The sequence below is a fragment of the Phaenicophaeus curvirostris genome, chromosome 5 (assembly GCF_032191515.1).
Source record: "Phaenicophaeus curvirostris isolate KB17595 chromosome 5, BPBGC_Pcur_1.0, whole genome shotgun sequence".
NCBI lineage: Eukaryota > Metazoa > Chordata > Aves > Cuculiformes > Cuculidae > Phaenicophaeus > Phaenicophaeus curvirostris.
In genome coordinates this window covers 1,860,314-1,881,114 of record NC_091396.1, presented here as the reverse complement: position 1 = coordinate 1,881,114, position 20,801 = coordinate 1,860,314, and the positions used below count along the sequence as shown (strand labels likewise).

Below are 20,801 nucleotides of genomic sequence, written 5' to 3'. Positions count from 1 at the left end.
GGACCGCTCTAAGGCAGGTGCGGGAGACGCTCTAGGCAGCTCGGAGGACCCCTCTAAGGCAGCTGCGAGGGTCGCTCTAGGCAGCTTGGAGGACCGCTCTAAGGCAGCTTGGAGGACCGCGAAGAGCCGGGGCGGCGCAAGGTGGGGATGGGGGCGATGCTGAGGGGGAAAAGGGGGACACGATTCCGATTAGGGGTACAGCCCCTCGCCCCCCCTTACCTGGAGAGTCCTCCAGGGCGCCCACCGTGCTCACTGGGATGGGGGGAGGTTCCCCCCGCCTCAAAAAAGGGGTCCCTGATGGGGGAGGGGGCCTCCATCTCAGTCCCCCCTCACCCCAAAAAGGGTTTTCCCCCCAAAAAAGGGTTTTACCCCCCAAAAAAGGGGGTCCCTGCTTGGGATGCATCCACTCCAGTCACCCCCAACCCCAAAAGGGGGTCCCTGATGGGGGGGGGCACCAATCCTCATCCCCCAGCCCAAAAGGGGATCCCCCATCCCAAAATGAGGTCCCTGATGTGGGGGGGGTGGCACCCATCCTGGTCCCCTCACCCCAAAAGGGGGATCCCCCATCCCAAAATGGGGTCCCTGATGGGGGGGGCACCCATCCTGCCCCCCCCCACCCCAAAAGGAGGTCCTTCCCCACCCAAAAAGAGTGGGTTCCCTCCCCCAAAGGGGTCCCTGCTTGGGAACACACTCACCCTGATCCCCCCACCCCACCCCAAAAGGGGGTTCTCCCCCAAAAAGGGGGTCCCCACTGAGGGGATGCATCCAACCCAGCCCCCCAACCTCCAAATGGGGTCCCTGCTAGGGGGGTTCACCCACCCCACTCCCTCCCACCCATGCGAAAAAGGGGTCCCCTTGCCCCAAAACAAGGTCCTTTTGGAGGGTTGCACTCAACCCAGATGCCCCTCACCCTCATAAGGCTCCTACCCCCCCAAAAAAGGGGTCCCAGATGGTGAGGGTAACCCCGAAAGGGGGATCCCCCTCCAGAGGGAGGTCCCTGATGGGGGGTTCTCCCACCTCAGAAGGTGGTTCCCATTCAGGCCACCCCTGTGGACCTTGCCCTCGCTCAGCCCTTCCCACCTCCCAGCAGAATCTGGCTTCGGAGCTGAAGGTTTTACGGGATCCACCACCGTCTCCACCGCACCGGCTGCATGGAGGTGAGCCCAGGGCAGTGGGGACCTCTCCTTGGCCCCCCACAACCTTGTCCCCCACCATCCCCACCTCTCCCTGCTGCCAGGTCCCCAAGAAGCTGGTGAATTCGGTGACGGGCTGTGCCGATGAAGCCCTGGCGGGGTTGGTGACCTGCAACGCCAACCTCCGGCTCCTCCAGGGACACCGGGTGGTCCTACGTGCCGATCTGGTGGCCATCAAGGGCCGGGTGGCTTTGCTGTCCGGAGGGGGCTCCGGGCATGAGCCAGCGCACGCAGGTGAGACCCCACCTGCACGGGGAGGACACGGAGCTGCTGGAGCGAGTGCAGAGGAGAGCACGGAGATGATCCGAGGGCTGGAGAACCTCCTGTGCGAGGAGAGAGTTTGGGTTGTTGAGCCTGGAGAAGAGAAGGCTGCGGGGAGAGCTTAGAGCAGCTTCCAGGGCTGGAAGGGGCTCCAGGGAAGCTGGGGAGGGGCTCTGGATCAGGGAGAGCAGGGACAGGATGAGTTTGGAGCCGCCAGAGGGGAGATGGAGATGAGATCTTGGGGAGAAATGTTTTTTTGTGAGGATGGGGATGTCCTGGCCCAGGCTGCCCAGAGCAGGGGTGGCTGCCCCATCCCTGGAGGGGTTCCAGGCCAGGTTGGATGGGGCTTGGAGCCCCTGATCCAGTGGGAGGTGTCCCTGGGGTAGGAACTGGGTGGGCTTTGAGGTCCCTTCCAACCCAAACCACTCTGTGATTCTACGATCTGCAAACTGACTTGTGTTGTCCCCGTGCTGTCCTTGGAGCCCCTGATCCCGTTGGAAATGTCCCTTCCCATGGGACACTGGATGTTCCATGGTTGGAACTGGATGGACTTTGAGGTCTCTTCCATCCCAAACCATTCTATGACAAGGATGTCGGGCTGGTTGAGCTTTAAGGTCCTTTTGAACCAAAACCATTCCATGATTCTATGATTCTATGAGCTTTTGAGGTGGCTCCTCCCAGCACAACCTCATGCACCCCATCCCGTTGCTCAGGATTCATCGGGAAGGGGATGCTGACCGGCGTGGTGGCCGGCGCCGTCTTCACCTCTCCGGCCGTGGGCAGCATCTTAGCAGCCATCCGAGCGGTGACAGAGGCTGGAGCAGGTAGGGTGACACGTTGGGGCGTGGATTGGGGTGTCCCTCTCCTCCACGGCTTCATCACCACCAACCTTCCTGTCCCCTCGCAGCTGGGACGCTCCTCATCGTGAAGAATTACACCGGAGATCGCCTCAACTTCGGGCTGGCGCTGGAGCGGGCGCGGGCAGAGGGGAGCGACGTGCGGATGGTGGTGGTGGGAGACGACAGCGCCTTCACCGCGCCCAAGAAAGCCGGACGGCGCGGGTTGTGCGGCACCATCCTCATCCACAAGGTCCATAACAAACGGCGGGTCCTGCCCTTGGGGCACAACAACCCTGAGCAGCTCCAGCCTAGGAGAAGGCTGGCTGGAAACTGCCTGGAGGAGAAGGACCTGGGGGGGTTGGTTGAACAGGAGCCAGCAGGGGCCCAGGGGGCCAAGAAGGCCAAGGGCATCTGGGCTTGGAGCAGACCCGGCGTGGCCAGCAGGGCCAGGGAGGTTCTTCTCCCTCTGGCCTCGGCCCTGGGGAGAGCGCTCCTCGAATCCTGGGGTCAGTGCTGGGCCCCTCCCCACCAGAAGGATGTTGAGGCTCTGGAGCGAGTGCAGAGAAGAGAACGGAGCTGGGGAAGGGGCTGGAGAAGAAGAGGAGCGGCTGAGAGAGCTGGGGGGGTTCAGCCTGGAGAAGAGGAGGCTGAGGGGAGACCTCATTGCTCTCTGCAACTCCCTGAGAGGAGGTTGTGGAGAGGAGGGAGCTGGGCTCTTCTCCCAAGGGACAGGGGACAGGCCGAGAGGGAATGGCCTCAAGCTCCACCAGGGGAGGGTCAGGCTGGACAGCAGGAAGAAATATTTCCTGGAAAGTGTGATTGGGCAGTGTCCGAGGCTGCCCAGGGAGGGGGTGGAGTCCCCTTCCCTGGAGGGGTTTAAGGGCCGGGTGGACGAGGTGCTGAGGGACATGGGTTAGTGATTGAAGGGAATGGTTGGACTCGATGATCCCGTGGGTCTCTTCCAACCCGGTGATTCTATGATTCTATGATATCCAGGACCTCGTCCCTGGAGAGATGGAGGATTGCAGGGGACGGGGATTTTTAGCGGGATGGGGTCTGCTAGTCCCTCACTCACTGATGTTCTTCGCAGGTGGCTGGGGCGCTGGCTGAGAAGGGAGCAAGCTTGGATGAGATCGTGGAGAAGTTGTCAGCAGTCATCAAAGCCATGGGTGGGTGTGTGGGGATTGATGCTCCTGCGGAGAACATTGTGTCCTGTCCCCTGTCCTCCTCATCCCTCCTAGAAGTTCACAGCCCCGTGGCAAAAGCAAGGTTCTGCAGCTGGGTCAGGACGATCCCGAGCACAAACACAGGCTGGGTGGAGAGTGGACTGGAAGCAGCGCTGAGGAGAAGGACTTGGGGGGCTGGGGGAGGAGAAGCTCAAGAGGAGCTGGGAAGATGTGTTCCCAGCCCAGAACCCCCCGGTGTCCTGGGCTGCATCCAGAGCCGTGGGAGCAGCAGGGAGGGAGGGGATCCTGCCCCTCTGCTCCGCTCGGGGAGACCCACCTGGAGCCCCGAGTCCAGTTCTGGATCCTCAGCACAGGGAGGACACGGAGCTGCTGGAGCGAGTGCAGAGGAGGCCACGGAGATGATCCGAGGGCTGGAGAACCTCCTGTGCGAGAAGAGAGTTTGGGTTGTTGAGCCTGGTTCTCTCTTCTGAGAAGGCTGTGTGGACGTTAGAGGAGCTTCCAGGACTGAAAGGAGCTCCAGGAAAGCTGGGGAGGGGCTCTGGATCAGGGAGGGAAGGGAGAGGATGAGAAGAATGGTTTGGAGCTGCAAGAGGGGAGATGGAGATGAGATCTTGGGGAGAAATGTTTTTTTGTGAGGGTGGGGAGGCCCTGGCCCAGGCTGCCCAGAGCAGGGGTGGCTGCCCCATCCCTGGAGGGGTTCAAGGCCAGGTTGGATGGGGCTTGGAGCCCCTGATCCAGTGGGAGGTGTCCCTGCCCATGGCAGGAGGTGGAACTGGGTGGGCTTTGAGGTCCCTTCCAACCCAAACCATTTCATGATTCCATGAAATCAGATCCCCACCACCCAAAAATCCCCCCACCTTAACCCCGTCTCCTCTCCCCGTGCAGGTACCCTGGGTCTCAGCCTGTCTCCCTGCAGTGTTCCAGGCTCCAAACCCACCTTCCAGCTGGCTGACGATGAGATGGAGCTGGGGCTGGGTGAGGAGCTGCCCCCTCGTGTCCCCCCACTGCCCCACGGGGGGCTCAGTGACCCCCAATCCACCCCCAACGGTGCAGGAGGTGGCGTGGGGTGATGCTTCCTCATCTCCTCAGGGATCCACGGCGAGGCGGGCGTGCGCAGGATGAAGGTGAGTGAGGTTCCAGCCTCCATCCCTGCTCCCCAAGCCCCCCAGCTCCATCATCACGGCCCCCGTGTCCCTCCCAGCTGCTACCGGCGGATGAGGCGGTGGAGACGATGCTGGCGCACATGACGGACCCCTGCAATGCCTCCCGCCTGCCCCTGAGCCCCGGTGAGCCCCCCCTCACCCTCCGCGACCCCCCAGAAACCCCACGTGAGGGTCTCATCCTGCTCCTTCCCTCCAGGAGACTCCGTGGTGCTGGTGGTGAACAACCTGGGTGGCTTGTCCTGCTTGGAGCTGAGCATCGTGGCCGGCGCAGCCGTGCGCTGCCTGGGTGAGTGTAGGGGGGGATTTTGGGGTTCTCTTTCCCTGCCTCTGTCCCTTGTGCTTCTGGAGAGCCCTGTCCTCACTCCTGGACCTTCATAGAATCACCAGGTTGGAAGAGACCCACTGGATCATCGAGTCCAACCATTCCCTTCAATCACTAACCCATGTCCCTCAGCACCTCGTCCACCCGGCCCTTAAACCCCTCCAGGGAAGGGGACTCAACCCCCTCCCTGGGCAGCCTCGGACACTGCCCAGTGACCCTTTCCGTGAAAAATTTTTTCCTGATTCCCTCTCGTCCTGTCCCCTGTCCCTTGGGAGAAGAGCCCAGCTCCCTCCTCTCCACAACCTCCTCTCAGGGAGTTGCAGAGAGCAATGAGGTCTCCCCTCAGCCTCCTCTTCTCCAGGCTAAACCCCCCCAGCTCTCTCAGCCGCTCCTCTTCTTCTCCAGCCCCTTCCCCAGCTCCGTTCTCTTCTCTGCACTCGCTCCAGAGCCTCAACATCCTTCTGGTGGGGAGGGGCCCAGCACTGACCCCAGGATTCGAGGAGCGCTCTCCCCAGGGCCGAGGCCAGAGGGAGAAGAACCTCCCTGGCCCTGCTGGCCACGCCGGGTCTGATCCAAGCCAGATGCCCTTGGCCTTCTTGGCCCCCTGGGCCCCTGCTGGCTCCTGTTCAACCAACCCCCCAGGTCCTTCTCCTCCAGGCAGTTTCCAGCCAGCCTTCTCCTAGGCTGGAGCTGCTCAGGGTCATTGTGCCCCAAGGGCAGGACCCGCCATTTGGCCTCATTGAACCTCCTGCCGTTGGTCTCAGCCCATGGATCCAGCCTATTCAGATCCCTTTGGAGCCTCCTGACCCTCCAGCAGATCCAGCTCCCACCCAGCTTAGTGTCATCCACAAAAATATCATTCCTGTGCCTGCAGAGAGCCGAGGTGTCCGCGTCGCCCGGGTCTTGGTGGGCTCCTTCATGACGGCGCTGGAGATGGCCGGCGTCTCCCTCACCCTCATGCTGGTGGACGAGGAGCTCGTGGGGCTGCTTGGTGAGTGCGGGATGGCTGGAATGTGGCACAGGATGGGGACACGGAGGCGAGATGGTCCTGCTGAGGAGGATTCAGCGAAGTCCTGGAAGCCATCACCCGCCTTTCTCTCACCTCTGGCTCCTCCAGACGCCAAGACCACGGCCGTGGCTTGGCCCAACCTCCCCGCGGCGCCTGCGGCGAGCAAGAGGGAGGAGATACCAGCACCAAAAGAGGCACCAAGGACCACGCAGCACGAGAAAAGCACGGGTATGGGCATCCCTGGAGCGCTCGAGTCCCCAAGGAGCATCACCTCCTTGTGCCTCAGTTTCCCTGTCCCTCGGGGCTGGGCAGGGGTGACATCTCCTCCCCGCAGGGCCCGGTGCGGCGCGGGCGCGGCTGGTCCTGGAGCAGGTTTGCAGCACCTTGCTGGAGATGCAGGAGAAGCTCAACGAGCTGGATCGCGCGGCAGGAGATGGCGACTGCGGCCACACGCACGCTCGGGCCGCACGAGGTGGGTGCTGGGGGAGAGGGGGGGCAGGCAGGGAATTGTGGGGAGGGGGCACCCCAACCAGGACCTCCCAGGAGCAGGGAACCCTCAGCTCTGCTCTCCAGGGTGGGGAGCAGGAGCTGCCCCTTCTTGGGGGACAGTTTTCCCCCCGGCCATCGCTTCTTGGGGACAGGATTCCCCCCCGTTATCCCTTCCTAGGGGACAAGGTCCCCCCGAAACCATCCATTCCTGAGGGACAAGGTCCCCCTAAACTATCCCTTCCTGAGGGACAGGGTCCCCCTAAACTATCTCTTCCTGGGAGACAGGGTCCCCCAGAAACCATCCCTTCCTCAGGGACAGGGTACCCCCAAGCCATCCCTTTCTAGGGGACAAGGTCTCCCTAAACCATCCTTCCTCAGGGACAAGGTCCCCCCAAGCCACCCCTTCCTGGGGGACAGGGCTCCCTGATCAATCCCTTCTTGGGGTACAGGGTCTCCCCCAAGCCACCCCTTCCTCAGGGACAGGGTCCCCCTAAACCATCCCTTCCTCAGGGACAAGGTCCCCCCCGAACCATCCATTCTTGGAAGACAAGGTCCCCCCAAGCCACCCCTTCCTCAGGGACAAGGTCCCCCTAAACCATCCCTTACTGAGGGACAAGGTCCCCCCAGACCAGCCCTTTCTGGGGGACAAGGTCCCCGTAAACCATCCTTCCTCAGGGACAAGGTCCCCCCAAGCCACCCCTTCCTCAGGGACAAGGTCCCCCTAAACCATCCTTCCTCAGGGACAGGGTCCCCCCAAGCCATCCCTTTCTAGGGGACAAGGTCTCCCTGACTGACCCCAGGGGTGACGGGGTCCCCAGGGCCCTGGGGGGCAGCCGAGGGCAGCGCCCCAGCCCCTTCTCGCCTCCGTCCCTCCCTGCAGCCATCCAGGTGTGGGTGCGCGCCGAGCCCCCGCCGGCAGCTCCGGCTCAGCTCCTCTCGGCCCTGGCTGACCTCCTGCTGGAGAAGATGGGGGGATCCTCCGGCGTGGTGAGTGTGGGGCAAGTGGAGGGGCTGTGGGGCAAGCGGAGGGGCTGTGGGGCAAGCAGAAGGGCTGTAGGGTGAGTGCAGGGGCTGTGGGGCGAGCAGAGAGGCTGTAGGGCAAGCAGAAGGGCTGTAGGGCGAGTGCAGGGGCTGTGGGGCAAGCAGAAGGCCTGTGGGGCGAGCAGAATGGCTCTGGGGCAGGCAGAGGGGCGAGCAGAGGGGCTGTGGGGCGAGCAGAGGGGCTGTGGGGCAAGCAGAAGGGCTGTGGGGCGAGCAGAGGGGCTGTGGGGCAAGCAGAAGGGCTGTAGGGTGAGTGCAGGGGCTGTGAGGCGAGCAGAGGGGCTGTAGGGCGAGCAGAAGGGCTGTGGGGTGAGTGCAGGGGCTGTGGGGCGAGCAGAGGGGCTGTGGGGCTGAGCGCGAGACCCCGGCTGTGCCGCAGCTCTACGGGCTGTTCCTGACGGCGGCCGCTCGGGCCCTGCTCGGCCGCGATGACCTCCCAGCGTGGGCTGACGCTGTGGATGCCGGCGCTGAAGCCATGGGGCGGTGAGTGCCACCGGACCCCCCGCGACCCCAAATCCCAGTGTGGGACCCCGGCAACCCCTGGCATCCCATGCAGGTACGGTGGAGCCGCGCCGGGGGACAGGACGATGGTGAGTGCTGGCGTTCCGAGGGATGGGGGGCAGAGCCACCAAGGGCATCTGGGCTTGGATCAGACCCGGCGTGGCCAGCAGGGCCAGGGAGGTTCTTCTCCCTCTGGCCTCGGCCCTGGGGAGAGCGCTCCTCGAATCCTGGGGTCAGTGCTGGGCCCCTCCCCACCAGAAGGATGTTGAGGCTCTGGAGCGAGTGCAGAGAAGAGAACGGAGCTGGGGAAGGGGCTGGAGAAGAAGAGGAGCGGCTGAGAGAGCTGGGGGGGTTCAGCCTGGAGAAGAGGAGGCTGAGGGGAGACCTCATTGCTCTCTGCAACTCCCTGAGAGGAGGTTGTGGAGAGGAGGGAGCTGGGCTCTTCTCCCAAGGGACAGGGGACAAGACGAGAGGGAATGGCCTCAAGCTCCACCAGGGGAGGCTCAGGCTGGACATTAGGAAGAAATATTTCCTGGCAAGGGTGATTGGGCAGTGTCCGAGGCTGCCCAGGGAGGGGGTTGAGTCCCCTTCCCTGGAGGGGTTTAAGGGCCGGGTGGACGAGGTGCTGAGGGACATGGGTTAGTGATTGATGGGGATGGTTGGACTCGATGATCCGGTGGGTCCTTTCCAACCCGGTGATTCTGTGATTCCCGGTGTCTCCCAGCTGGATTCGGTGTGTGCCGCGGCGCGGGCTCTGGCTGCTCTACGCAGCCCCGGTGCAGAGCTGCTGCCGGTGCTGGGCGCTGCCGTCAAGGTACGGGGACCGGAGATGGGGTGGGAATCGCTGCTCTGGGCTGCCCCACAGCCCCTTTTCCCCGGCAGAGCGCGGAGGCCGCGGCAGAAGCCACGAGGCACATGGAAGCCGGGGCGGGCAGAGCCAGCTACATCAGCTCAGCCGAGCTGCGGCTGCCGGATCCCGGCGCGGTGGCCGTGGCGGCTGTGCTGCGAGCCGTGCTGGAAGGGCTGCAGAGCTGAAGCCTTCCCAGCCCTTCGCCACCTCCTCGGCACGCCCCGTTATTCCCAGGAAACCTTTGTGTTGCCCCCATTAAACCTTTTTGGCCCCTGCAGCCTGGCCCAGAGCATCCATCCCCATGCCGGAGACGGGATTGGGGTTGGCAGGGACGCAGCCGGCTCCTCCAAGATATTTTGAAGTGAAAGGGGACAAGGAGCAGGGGTCCTGTGGTTGGTGCGACTGCGCTGAGGAGGAAGGAAGCCACTGCGCTGGCCACGAGCCCTCCTGGGGCTCACGTAGCCCCACGCACGCAGCCCAGAAGAGGCTGTGGGCAAGGGATAAGGAAGAACTGGAGGCAGAACCCGCCTCGGCGCATAGAGTGGCTCCAAAAATTGGAAAGGACCTGGAACGAGCAGGGGAAACAACCAGAGTGAGCCCAGGCTGCCTGGGGAGCCCTGGCTACCAGTGGCAGAGGGGAAAGTAGGAGGCATCGAAGACAAGCAGGGCACCGGGATCCATTCCCTGAGCACCTCCCTCTCCTGTCCCAGCTCCCCTTGTCCCCAGGGATGCGAGGGTGGGAATGCTGCAGAAGCCAGCGGTTTATTACATGTCCACGAGGGCTGCTCGGTTGGTCCTGAGGGAAAGGCACAGCGTAAGGGTCTCTTCCATCCCGGAATAGCTGGTAGAGGAGATGGTCCCGGGCTCGGCAGCGCCGACAGGCACGCAAGTGCTGCTCCAGTGGCTTCTGACTCACCGAGGCGCCGTCCATTCCCTTGAAAAGCGGCACCGCGGGGTTGGGAAAGGCCAGAGAGCAGCCAGTTGGGGACGGACCGAGGGCTAGGATGGCACTGTGGTCACGGAGGGCTGGAGAGCAGCCACTTTGGCCTGGATCAAGGTCCAGGTGTGAGGGGCCAGCTTGACCCGGCAGGAACTGGCAAGCAGGAGCTTGAGGATGGAGGCAGGAGCCCCGAGGATGGAGGCAGGAGCCCCGAGGACACGGGCAGGAGCCCCAGGACTCAGGCAGGAGCCCCGAGGATGCAGGCAGGAGCCCCGAGGATGCAGGCAGGAGCCCCAGGACTCAGGCAGGAGCCCCGAGGATGCAGGCAGGAGCCCCAGGACTCAGGCAGGAGCCCCGAGGATGCAGGCAGGAGCCCCAGGACTCAGGCAGGAGCCCTGAGGATGCGGGCAGGAGCCCCAGGACTCAGGCAGGAGCCCCAAGGATGCAGGCAGGAGCCCCAGGACTCAGGCAGGAGCCCTGAGGACGCGGGCAGGAGCCCCGAGGACGCGGGCAGGAGCATCCAGCTGCGGCTGCTGTCATCGACAGCAGGCAGGAGGCCACTGCCGGGCTGCAAAAGAGGTGGAGAGATGTCCTCACTGCAGCTGAGCTCATTCCTAGAACAGGAGATCTGGGAAAGGCAAGCAGAGAGCAGCGATGGCATCGGAGAGCTCAGGGCTGGTACCTCGGGAAGGCAGGAAGAGACCTCGTCAGGAATCAGTGCTCGCCGCTGAGCAGGGGCTGTGGGGAGAACAGGAACGCATCGGGTTATGGGGGGAAGCAGCCCCTCCAGCTCAGCTCCCCAAAGCCACCCTGCGATCCATCGTGCTCCAAAAGCAGAACCGGTACCTGGCACGAGTCCGGGGAGTCGGCGTCGGGGCGTTTCCAGCTCGGCTTGACCAGGGCGCCCAGCACCAGCACCCCAAAAACAACGATCAGGAGCCCCAGCGTGTTGGCAAAGACGGCCTCGGGGGGGAGTTGCTTGTAGTCCATCGTCCCGTTCTGCCTGGGGAGGAGAAGCCAAGAGCTTTCCTGGCTGATCCCAGCCTTCCCCGTAAGCCCTGTCGCTAGGTGCAGGTTAACCACGCACCTGAGGAGGAAATCGCTCACTTCCCTTCACTGCCCTGAGCTCAGTTTCACTCCCAGCCACTTCTGGCCCCAACAACCCACTCAAATCCCCTTCTCTGAGCCTTTTTCCCCCTGCGAGGCCTCTCCCTGCGCCTGCCACCATGCTCACATGCTGAAGAAAAGCTTCTCGTTGATGCCTGCCACGGACGAAGCCATGGAAAACAGGAGGATGACGGAGCCGAAGAAGATGTGGATGGGTTTGTAGAGCGCACGGAGCCAGGTAGGAGCCCAGGGAAGCAGCAGTGTGCTGAAGCCGGCCAGCCACTGCGAGGAGAGGAGGAGAAGATGAGGGATACAGAATCACAGAATCACCAGGTTGGAAGAGACCCACCGGATCATTGAGTCCAACCATTCCCATCGATCACTAACCCATGTCCCTCAGCACCTCGGCCACCCGGCCCTTAAACCCCTCCAGGGAAGGGGACTCAACCCCCTCCCTGGGCAGCCTCGGACACTGCCCAATCACCCTTTCCACGAAATATTTTTTCCTGTTGTCCAGCCCGACCCTCCCCTGGTGGAGCTTGAGGCCATTCCCTCTCGGCCTGTCCCCTGTCCCTTGGGAGAAGAGCCCAGCTCCCTCCTCTCCACAACCTCCTCTCAGGGAGTTGCAGAGAGCAATGAGGTCTCCCCTCAGCCTCCTCTTCTCCAGGCTGAACCCCCCCAGCTCTCTCAGCCGCTCTTCTTCTTCTCCAGCCCCTTCCCCAGCTCCGTTCTCTTCTCTGCACTCGCTCCAGAGCCTCAACATCCTTCTGGTGGGGAGGGGCCCAGCACTGACCCCAGGATTCGAGGAGCGCTCTCCCCAGGGCCGAGGCCAGAGGGAGAAGAACCTCCCTGGCCCTGCTGGCCACGCCGGGTCTGATCCAAGCCAAGATGCCCTTGGCCTTCTCGGCCACCTGGGCCACAACAGGGCTATCTGGAGCTGGGGGCAGCACCCACCTGGCAGGAGAAGAGCAGGACGGTGATCAGTCCCAGCCAGCTGTGCAGCGAGTACATATGGGGTGTCCCCTGCTTGTTGTGGAAGCGAAAAACAGCCACCAGCCCCAGAACCGCCAGGATGAAAGCTGTCAGCGCCAGGCAGCAGTGCAGAAGCTTCCAGGGAAGCTTGGGGCCGCTCACGGCCTGTGGCAAGCGGTAAACCAGGGCCGCTGTGGAGTGAGAGAGGGGTCAGAAAGGAGCCGTGCGGGTGCTGTTCCGCCCCATGTGCCCCTCTCACCTGCGCCGTAAAGCACCACAACGCCCGTCACCATCAGCACCGGGTGCCAGTTGAAGGTCCGGCTGCTGCCGTCGAAGGAGAAGCCGCCGTGCCAGTGCTGGCACCAAGCGATCACGAAGGCCACGCAGGTGAGACCCAAGCCGCCCACGAAGGCGCAAAAGGGTAGAAAAGGCAGATCCAGCATTGCCACGATGGGATGGTGGCGCCTGGGGAAGAAAGAGAAGAGTTCTCAGCTTCTCTGCCGGCACTGGTTGGTGCTTGTGAGCAGAAACCTCCAGGGAGGAACCAGAAAGGGGAACCAGGAGCCTCGAGGAGGGACAGCCGTGGCCCAGCTGCTGCCTCGGCCAGGGAAGGATGCCAGGGTGAAGCCATCCAGGGTGAAACTCCAGCGCCAGCTCCGTCGGGAGCACCCCAGCACCATGCCCCGCGCCCCATAACCCTGCGTTCCCCGCCCCCCAACTCCTTACATTGTCCCCAAGAAGAACCCGCCATCCACCCCCTTTCCTCCCTCGCACCCACACCTCCTCTCTGCACCCTCTCTCAGCACCCACAGCGCGGGGTTCACCCCCAGACTCCCCAACCCCGGCAGCCCCGGCACCTCTGCTCCCTCCTTCCCAGCCCTTACCCCACTGGGATTTAGAGGAGGGGGACCCACTGCAAACAGCCCCCCAGCCGCCCTCGAGTAAGAGCGAGGCTTCACTCATTTGCCTGCTGCTTTGCATCTGCCCCCAGAAATAGCTATTTGTGTAACCGAGGTGGTTACTGCCCCGTCCCGTGTCCGTGCCCCCACCCCACCCCGAGATCGGCCGCCCCACGGGACTCCGAGGCACGAGGTGGGTGGGATGTGACTCTCCTCGAGGGTCACGAGCTCAGCCACCCACTCATTCTGAGGCTTTGCAGCACTCATCGCAGCGATAAGTGGCCTCACGGGTCCCCCAGGGCTCGGCCTCACAGCTTCCCCAAACCTCAGGGACATGCGGTCCAGCCCCACAGCTCCTCCAAACCCTATGGACGTGTGGCTCCCCTAAAACCTGAGGGCATGGGGCTGAGCCCCACGGATCCCCCAAACCCTGGGGACATAGGGCTCAGCCCCAGGGCTCCCTAAAGCCCTATGGATGCAGGACTTAGCTCCGCAGCTCCCCTCGACCCTGGGGACACGGAGCTCAGCCCCACAGCTCCCCCAGACCCTGGGGACATGGGGCTCAGCCTCAGGGCTCCCTAAATCCTGGGGACACAAGTCCCAGCCCCAGGGCTTCCTAAAGCCCTATGGATGCAGGACTTAGCTCCACAGCTCCCCTCGACCCTGGGGACACGGGGCTCAGCCTCAGGGCTCCCTAAATCCTTGGGACACAAGTCCCAGCCCCAGGGCTCCCTAAAGCCCTATGGATGCAGGACTTAGCTCCACAGCTCCCCTCGACCCTGGGGACATGGGGCTCGGCCCCACAGCTTCCCCAAACCCCGGGGACATAGGATCAGCCCCACGGCTCTCCCAGACCTTGGGGACATGGGGCTCAGCCTCAGGGCTCCCTAAATCCTGGGGACACAAGTCCCAGCCCCAGGGCTTCCTAAAGCCCTATGGATGCAGGACTTAGCTCCGCAGCTCCCCTCGACCCTGGGGACACGGAGCTCAGCCCCACAGCTCCCCCAGACCCTGGGGACATGGGGCTCAGCCTCAGGGCTCCCTAAATCCTGGGGACACAAGTCCCAGCCCCAGGGCTTCCTAAAGCCCTATGGATGCAGGGCCCAGCCCCACGGCTCCCCCAGACCCTGGGGACGTGGGGTCTGGCCCCACAGCTCCCCCAGACCCTGGGGACGTGGGGTCTGGCCCCACGGCTCCCACAGACCCTTAGGACACGGGGCCTGCCCCCACGGTTCCCCCAGACCGTGGGGGCGCGGGGCCTGGCCCCCCAACTCCCCTAGACCCTGGGGACACGGGGCTCGGCCCCGCGGCTCCCCCAGACTCCGGGGTCACCAGGCCTTCCCCACGCTGCCGCCAGACCACAAGGACGCGAGGCGCGGCCCCACAGCTCCCCCTGGCCCCAGGGCCACCCCTCACCCCCGCCCGCCGGGCTCCTCCGCCTCCCCTTCCTCGGCACCGCCGGCCGCCTCCATATTGGGCGGCGCCGCTCTGCCCGCTCATCTCGATGGTGCCTCCCGCCCAAGCCCTGAGTGGGCTCCGGCGACCAACGAGAGCGGCGGCGAGAGCGCCCAACCCCGCAGGGTCCTCCAGGCGCGCTCTTCCGCTTCCGGCCGCGCCGTTGCCTTGGAGACGGTTGATGGCGGCCGCGGGTCAGCGAGGGGCCGAGCCCGGGGCAAGGGGCGGGGGGGGCAGGGAAAACTGGGGTGTCTGTGGGAAAAGGGGGGCCCGGGGGGGTCAGGGAGGTGGTGGGGGGAGATGTAGGAATGGGGGGGAGGGAGAACTGGGGGGATCGTGGGAAAAGGGGGGAACAGGAGGGTCAAGGAGATGGGGGGGGCGCTGTGGGAATGGAGGGGGACACAGGGAGAATTAGAGGGGGGTGGGGAAAAAGGGGGGGTCAGGGAGGTGAGAGAGGGCGTGGGAAAGGGGGGGCTCAGGGAGATAAGGGGGGCATCATGGAAAATTGGGGGGCCGTGGGAATGGGGGGGGGGGTCAGAGATAGTTGCGGGGACCTGTGGGAAAAGAGGGGACGTGGGGGGACCAGGGAGATAATGGGGGGAACCGTGGGAATGGGGGGGGCAGAGAGAGTTGTGGGGATCAGTGGGAATAGAGGGGACATGGAGGGGATCAGGGAGATGAGGAGGGAACTGTGGGAATGGGGGGATACAAGGAGAATTGGGAGGTCAGGATATGAGGGATCCCCCCTTCTCCTGCTCCCTCCATATCCCTCCGAGCTCCCCCCCCCCCCCCAGCTTTACCTCCCTTCCTAGAGGAGCCAGCGGCAGGGGAGAAGACGGCTCTACCTCCCTGCTTCTCCCAGCTCCCAGAGAGCTGTGACATTCCCTCTGGGAGCAGCTGCTCCAGGCGGGACGCGGCGTGTTGGGGTGTGGTGAAGGCGCGGGAGAGGACGCGGCGTGTCCAAACCCGTGCTCGTAGCGTGCCCACCTCAGCATTTTGGGGTTTATCCCTCCGGAGAGAACCAGCCCGGATAATAATCCCAGGAACAGGCTGCCAAGGGAGGGGGTTGAGTCACCTTCTCTGGAGGGGCTTAAGGGATGGGTCGACGAGGTGCTGAGGGATGCAGTTTAGTGTTTGATGGGAATGGTTGGACTCAATGATCCAGTGGGTCTCTTCCAACCTGGTGATTCTGTGTCTCCCTCATCCCAAAATTCCGTCCCGTTTGTTCCCTGAGGTCGGGGTGGGAGGGAGATGCCAAACCAGAGGCTGCTGTGTGGTGGGAAGAGTGGGGAGACTCTCATTCCTGAGAGCTTGGGGCTGGAACCGGTGGGATTGGCTCTTGGATTTGCTCTTGGATTCACCCTGCTTTGGATTTCCCATCAGAGGAGGTTTGCGAGTTCATCCCAAACCTAATTCCTGCTCCCTTCCCAGGTCTCGGCCGCAGCGAGCGGCGCCGCTGAGCCCCTCGAGCTCCCAACCATGAACCGACTGCTCCGTTGCTGGGGATGCCGGAGCTGAGGGCTCCGAATCCCGGGAAAAGAAGATGCTGCAGACCAGCAACTACAGCCTGGTGCTGTTCCTGCAGTTCCTCCTGCTTTTCTACGACCTCTTCGTCAACTCTTTCTCGGAGCTGCTCCGCACGGCCCCCGCTGTCCAGCTCGTCCTCTTCATGTGCGTGTGCCGGTGGGAGCGGCGGAGGGCGCGGCGGAGCGGGAAAGCTGGGATTTCATTCCCTCCTTCTCTCTTTCTCTCCTCCCGCAGCACCCAGGACATCGCCATTCTCTTCAACGTCATCATCGTCTTCCTCATGTTCTTCAACACCTTCGTCTTCCAGGCCGGGCTCGTCAACCTCCTCTTCCACAAGTTTAAGGGAACGATCCTGCTCTCGGCGGCCTACCTGGCGCTCAGCATCTCTTTCCACGTCTGGATTATGGTAGGAGGGCTGGATTCTCCCGAGGGAAGGCAGCAGAGGCAGAGCTTTGCTTCCCATAGCTCCCTGCTCCCTTCCAGCCTTCTCCTGGGAGAGGAAGGCCGTGATCCATCGCCGGATCGGTGTCCCCCTGCAATTCTCTCCCTGCAGACATCAGGCAGGGCCCTCTCCCTAAGGAAAATCCCTTCTTGTAGGCTTGCAGGGAGCTCCCTGATCCCAACCCTTTTCCCAAAGGGAAAATCCCTCCCCACAGGCATTAGGCTGGCTGGGAGCTCCCCCATCCCAGCCCCATCCTGCCCCTTTCCCTAAGGGAAAATCCCTCTCCGCGGGATCATAGGGAGCTCCCCCATCCCAGCCCCATCCTGCCCCTTTCCCTAAGGAAAATCCCTTCTTGTAGGCTTGCAGGGAGCTCCCAACCCTTTTCCCGAAGCAAAAATCCCTCCGTGTAGGCATTAGGCTGGCTGGGAGCTCCCCCATCCCAGCCCCATCCCTAAGAGCCACGATCTGCTGGAAAATCCTTTTCCCTTTATCTGGGATTAACCCCCAGCAAATGCCAGCGCTCCAAGCCCAGAGCAGCCGCTTTTCCCACTGACTCCGAAGGCTGTTGGGGTCCTGGCTGTGTCCAGGCAGCCCCTTCCCCTTCTCTCCGGGACTGAACACCCTCCTGTTCCCGAAGGAGCAGCTCCTACACCGTTCCCAGCCCCTGGACACCCCATTCCGTTGGGATCGGCCTCTGGGTCTGAGCTGGAGCTCCGAGCTGCCCGCGCGGTGCCCCCGGGGCACGGATTGACAGGGATTTGCAGGGATCAGGAGTCTGAAGCCGGAATAGGGCCCGGCTCGCTGCCTAAATCCCCTGAGCCGCTTAACCTTTGGGATGGGGGCTGCTCCGGAGCCGGCACCATCATCCTTCCAGGCCTCTGGAATTGCCGCACGGCTCATTCCCATCTCCCGTCTCTCCTAGAACCTGCGGTGGCGTGACTCCAGCCGCTTCGTCTGGACCGAAGGCCTGCAGACCCTCTTTGTTTTCCAGCGGCTGGGTAAGGATTCCCAGCATTCCCAGGTGGAATCCAGCTCCGTGCGGGGAGCCGGGAGGAGCAGGAGGGCCCCCTCTCATCCCGTTCTCTCCGCAGCGGCCGTGCTCTACTGCTATTTCTACAAGCGGACGGCCGTGCACCTGGGAGACCCCCTCTTCTACCAGGACTCGCTCTGGCTCCGCAAGGAGTTCGCCCAGTTCCGTGGATGATGGTTCCCGAGAGGAGCTCCCGGAATCAGCTGGGAAGCAGGAGGTGCGTTGGGAACCTCCGTCTCGGCACCTGTTGGGACTCAAGTGGTTTTGTGAAAAGGGAAGGAATAAAGTGGGTTTTTTAGTTGTTTTCTGGTGTCCGCGTCCAGCCCGGCTCTTCCCTCGCTCCCGGCTCCCAGCCCTGTGGATTTATCCCAGCTCAGCAGCTGCCAGGCAGGGCTCTTCCCACCTCGCAGCGGGGGATGCTGGGAAGAGCTGGGGGGCGACTGGAGCTCCCCTCGACTGGGACCCCTGAAACCCGGGGCACCCCACAACCCAGGTCCCCACAATCCAGAGATCCCTACAACCTGGGGAGCCCCACAACCCAAGAGTTCCCACACCCAGGGCTCCCCACAACTGAGGTCCCAGCAAGCGGGGCTCCCCACAACCTGGGGGACCCCACGACTTGGGGCTTCTCACAGCCGTGGGGTCCTCACAGCTGAGGTCCCCACAACGTCAAGGTCTTCACAAATGGGGTCCCCACAACCCAGGGGACCCACAACCACGTCTCCCCACAACCTGGGGATCCTGACAAAGAGCTTCCCACAACCAAGTTCCTCACAACTGGGGTCCCTGAAGCCTGGGGCTCCCCACAACCCGTGGCTTCCTGCAACCCGGGGACCCCAAAACTGCAGAACTGGGACTTCAGCCAGCCCAGATGTCCCCACAACCAGGCTCCTCCTAACCTGGATCCCCAGAACTGTGTGTCCCCACAACCCGTGCCTTCCCGCAACCCGGGGGACCCCACAAGTGGGGTTCCAACCAGCCCTGGGCTCCCCCCAGCCCCGTCTGGCGGCCGCGGGATTCGAACCTGCGATCAAGCGCTTCCCGCACCAACTCCCCCCCAAGTCCTCCACGACCATAGAGAGTGGGGAAGAGAGCGGCGGCGTGCGGCTTCCCCATCTAGCGTTACCGGAAGTCTCGGTGGTGGCGGCGGCGCTCTCACCATGGAGACGGAAGATGGCGCCTAGGGGTGAGGGGGAGGCGGTGAGGCCGGGGCCGGGACCGGGGGAGGCAGCGGGGCCGGGGGACGCGGTGAGGCCGGGAGGGCAGCGGGACAACGCGGGGAAGCGAACCGAGGGGCCGCGGGGCCGGGAGCGGGGCTGGGCCCGATCCCAACCCCAACCCCATGGCCGCCCACCGCCCCTCCCCAGGCCGCCCGCGGCCCTCGGCGCCGCTGCAGGTGCTGCTCTTCTTCAACGGCTGGTACAGCGCCGCCTTCTTCCTCCTGGAGGCCTTCGTCTTCGTCTACAAGGGTGAGAAACCCCGGGGCCTGGGGCACCCACGGTGGCGGGTTCTGAGGTCCAGGGTGGAGGGTGGCCCCTAAGTGCCCGTGGGCGGTGGCCCAGGGGGCTGTGGGATCGCAGAATCACGGGGTTAGAAAAGACCCACCGGATCATCGAGTCCAACCATTCCCATCAATCACTAACCCATGTCCCTCAGCACCTCGGCCACGTGTCCCTTAAACCCCTCCAGGGAAGGGGACTCAACCCCCTCCCTGGGCAGCCTCGGACACTGCCCAATCACCCTTTCCGGGAAATATTTTTTCCTGCTGTCCAGCCTGACCCTCCCCTGGTGGAGCTTGAGGCCATTCCCTCTCGTCCTGTCCCCTGTCCCTTGGGAGAAGAGCCCAGCTCCCTCCTCTCCACAACCTCCTCTCAGGGAGTTGCAGAGAGCAAGGAGGTCTCCCCTCAGCCTCCTCTTCTCCAGGCTGAACCCCCCCAGCTCTCTCAGCCGCTCCTCTTCTTCTCCAGCCCCTTCCCCAGCTCCGTCCTCTTCTCTGCACTCACTCCAGAGCCTCAACATCCTTCTGGTGGGGAGGGGCCCAGCACTGACCCCAGGATTCGAGGAGCGCTCTCCCCAGGGCCGAGGCCAGAGGGAGAAGAACCTCCCTGGCCCTGCTGGCCACGCCGGGTCTGATCCAAGCCCAGATGCCCTTGGCCTTCTTGGCCCCCTGGGCCCCTGCTGGCTCCTGTTCCACCAACCCCCCCAGGTCCTTCTCCTCCAGGCAGTTTCCAGCCAGCCTTCTCCTAGGCTGGAGCTGCTCAGGGTTGTTGTGCCCCAAGGGCAGGACTCGGCATTTGGCCTCGTTGAACCTCCTGCCGTTGGTCTCAGCCCATGGCTCCAGCCTGTTCGGATCCCTTTGGAGCCTCCCGCCCCTCCAGCCGATCCGCGCTGCCCCTGGCCTCCCGCGGGCGCTGGCTCTGGTTTCAGCGGTTCCTGTACCCGCAGCGCTGCTGTTGCCGTATCCCGCCTCCAACCTGGCGCTCGACCTGCTCCTGCTCTTCCTCTACCTCGGCACGGAAGCCACCCGCATTTTCCTAGGTGAGACCCAGCGCGGTGCCCCCGGGCTCCGAAGCCCCTCGGGGAGGTGCCGGGAGGGCGATGACGGTGCCGTCTCCCGGCTCCCCGCAGGCTCCAAGGGTAACCTGTGCCGGAGGAAGTTGCCGCTTTCCCTCGGGCTGCTCCTCACCGTCCCGGCGGCCGCGATGGCCGCTTATTACCTGCTGCTGCAGACGTACGCCCTGCGCCTCGAAGCCATCCTGAGCGCCATCCTCCTCCTCTTCTACACCCTGGAGCTGCTCCTGGGAGGCCTCACGCTCGTCTCCTCCAGGTACCGCGGCCTGGGAAGCCAGGGAAGGGCTGGAGCCGCCACGGTTGAGCTGGTACCGACGTATCCTCCTCTTTCCTCCTTCGTAGCGGGGATTTGTACTGAGATCCAGCGCAGGAACGCGAGGAGAGGGGGAAGCAGCAGCGCCAGCCTGGAGCTTCATTCCAGCCAGAAATCCTCTGCTTCAGGTGGTTAATCCACTAAGACGCAGTCCCCGGGGCTTGTGACGTGCAGGTCAGTTTGAGAGAAGGAAAACGAGTTGGTTTTTTATTGCCTTTTTGGGATAATAATTCCCTATTTTCTAATAAACATTTATTTTTACCCAGTGCCTGGGTTGGAAGTGCTCAGGAGCTTCCAGCTCAGCTCTGAGGCGGCTTTAGAGGGAGAGGAGCCCCTCAGAGGGGTTGGAGGGCAGCGAGGGGCACACAGAGGCACCCAAACCACCCTGGAATTCTCAGCCTGTTGCTCTGAGCTGGTTCCGGGGGTACAAAAACCCTCAGAGGTGCTGGAGGGCGGCTCGGAGCACACGGAGCCCTCTGGAATTCATTGCTCCGAGGTGGTTCTTGGGGTACAGAAACCCTCAGAGCCCTCTGGAAGTCTCAGCCTGTTGCTCCGAGCTGGTTCTGGGGGTACAGAAACCCTCAGAGCCCTCTGGAATTCTCAGCCTGTTGCTCCGAGCTGGTTCTGGGGGTACAGAAACCCTCAGAGGTGCTGGAGGGCGGCTCGGAGCACACGGAGCCCTCTGGAATT

At 63.5% G+C, this 20,801-nt stretch overlaps 4 protein-coding genes across 7 annotated transcripts; 3 read left to right on the top strand and 1 right to left on the bottom strand.

Moving 5' to 3' along the window:
- Nucleotides 1-50: 50 nt before the first annotated feature.
- TKFC (triokinase and FMN cyclase) lies at nucleotides 51-9,128 on the top strand. The gene is made up of 18 exons (XM_069857250.1): nucleotides 51-141; nucleotides 1,091-1,157; nucleotides 1,238-1,427; nucleotides 2,168-2,278; nucleotides 2,362-2,543; nucleotides 3,384-3,462; nucleotides 4,366-4,455; nucleotides 4,570-4,604; nucleotides 4,682-4,766; nucleotides 4,840-4,929; nucleotides 5,840-5,956; nucleotides 6,083-6,202; nucleotides 6,309-6,446; nucleotides 7,344-7,450; nucleotides 7,884-7,987; nucleotides 8,061-8,094; nucleotides 8,730-8,819; nucleotides 8,888-9,128. The coding sequence occupies exons 2-18, from the start codon at nucleotides 1,152-1,154 to the stop codon at nucleotides 9,038-9,040; spliced, it is 1,731 nt and encodes a 576-aa protein (XP_069713351.1). The 5' UTR covers nucleotides 51-141; nucleotides 1,091-1,151; the 3' UTR covers nucleotides 9,041-9,128.
- A 473-nt stretch (nucleotides 9,129-9,601) lies between these two features.
- CYB561A3 (cytochrome b561 family member A3) lies at nucleotides 9,602-14,305 on the bottom strand. 4 transcript variants are annotated; one of them, XM_069857271.1, is made up of 7 exons: nucleotides 14,190-14,305; nucleotides 12,134-12,339; nucleotides 11,857-12,065; nucleotides 11,030-11,184; nucleotides 10,642-10,798; nucleotides 10,478-10,533; nucleotides 9,602-10,363 (listed from the first exon to the last, which is right to left on the bottom strand). In XM_069857271.1, the coding sequence occupies exons 1-7, from the start codon at nucleotides 14,271-14,273 to the stop codon at nucleotides 10,178-10,180; spliced, it is 1,053 nt and encodes a 350-aa protein (XP_069713372.1). In that variant the 5' UTR covers nucleotides 14,274-14,305; the 3' UTR covers nucleotides 9,602-10,177. The 4 variants fall into 4 exon arrangements, 3 of the variants coding, with proteins under 3 accessions (XP_069713372.1, XP_069713373.1, XP_069713374.1); XM_069857272.1 differs by having other exon boundaries at nucleotides 10,281-10,363; nucleotides 10,642-10,794; XM_069857273.1 differs by lacking the exon at nucleotides 9,602-10,363 and having other exon boundaries at nucleotides 10,419-10,533.
- Nucleotides 14,306-14,371: 66 nt separating this feature from the next.
- On the top strand, nucleotides 14,372-17,531 carry TMEM138 (transmembrane protein 138). Its single transcript, XM_069857318.1, has 5 exons — nucleotides 14,372-14,422; nucleotides 15,660-15,899; nucleotides 15,990-16,161; nucleotides 17,120-17,195; nucleotides 17,289-17,531. Exons 2-5 carry the CDS (start codon nucleotides 15,772-15,774, stop codon nucleotides 17,399-17,401), a joined length of 489 nt encoding a protein of 162 aa, XP_069713419.1. The 5' UTR covers nucleotides 14,372-14,422; nucleotides 15,660-15,771; the 3' UTR covers nucleotides 17,402-17,531.
- Nucleotides 17,532-18,339: 808 nt separating this feature from the next.
- Nucleotides 18,340-20,396, top strand: TMEM216 (transmembrane protein 216). Its single transcript, XM_069857323.1, has 5 exons — nucleotides 18,340-18,413; nucleotides 18,595-18,696; nucleotides 19,673-19,765; nucleotides 19,856-20,054; nucleotides 20,141-20,396. Exons 1-5 carry the CDS (start codon nucleotides 18,401-18,403, stop codon nucleotides 20,154-20,156), a joined length of 423 nt encoding a protein of 140 aa, XP_069713424.1. The 5' UTR covers nucleotides 18,340-18,400; the 3' UTR covers nucleotides 20,157-20,396.
- Nucleotides 20,397-20,801: the final 405 nt, after the last annotated feature.

Coding starts and splice junctions, on each gene's coding strand:
- TMEM138 (XM_069857318.1), top strand. CDS start 15,772: ATGCTGCAGACCAGCAACTACAGCCTGGTGCTGTTCCTGCAGTTCCTC. Junction 16,162..17,119: donor CTTTCCACGTCTGGATTATG/GTAGGAGGGCTG, acceptor CGTCTCTCCTAG/AACCTGCGGTGGCGTGACTC. Junction 17,196..17,288: donor CTTTGTTTTCCAGCGGCTGG/GTAAGGATTCCC, acceptor TTCTCTCCGCAG/CGGCCGTGCTCTACTGCTAT.
- TKFC (XM_069857250.1), top strand. Junction 2,544..3,383: donor GCACCATCCTCATCCACAAG/GTCCATAACAAA, acceptor TGTTCTTCGCAG/GTGGCTGGGGCGCTGGCTGA. Junction 3,463..4,365: donor AGCAGTCATCAAAGCCATGG/GTGGGTGTGTGG, acceptor CTCCCCGTGCAG/GTACCCTGGGTCTCAGCCTG.
- TMEM216 (XM_069857323.1), top strand. Junction 18,697..19,672: donor CTTCGTCTTCGTCTACAAGG/GTGAGAAACCCC, acceptor CTGTACCCGCAG/CGCTGCTGTTGCCGTATCCC. Junction 19,766..19,855: donor AGCCACCCGCATTTTCCTAG/GTGAGACCCAGC, acceptor GGCTCCCCGCAG/GCTCCAAGGGTAACCTGTGC.
- CYB561A3 (XM_069857271.1), bottom strand. CDS start 14,273: ATGAGCGGGCAGAGCGGCGCCGCCCAATATGGAGGCGGCCGGCGGTGC. Junction 12,340..14,189: donor GAGGAGCCCGGCGGGCGGGG/GTGAGGGGTGGC, acceptor TTTCTTCCCCAG/GCGCCACCATCCCATCGTGG. Junction 10,799..11,029: donor GAGAAGCTTTTCTTCAGCAT/GTGAGCATGGTG, acceptor TCTCCTCCCCAG/GCAGAACGGGACGATGGACT.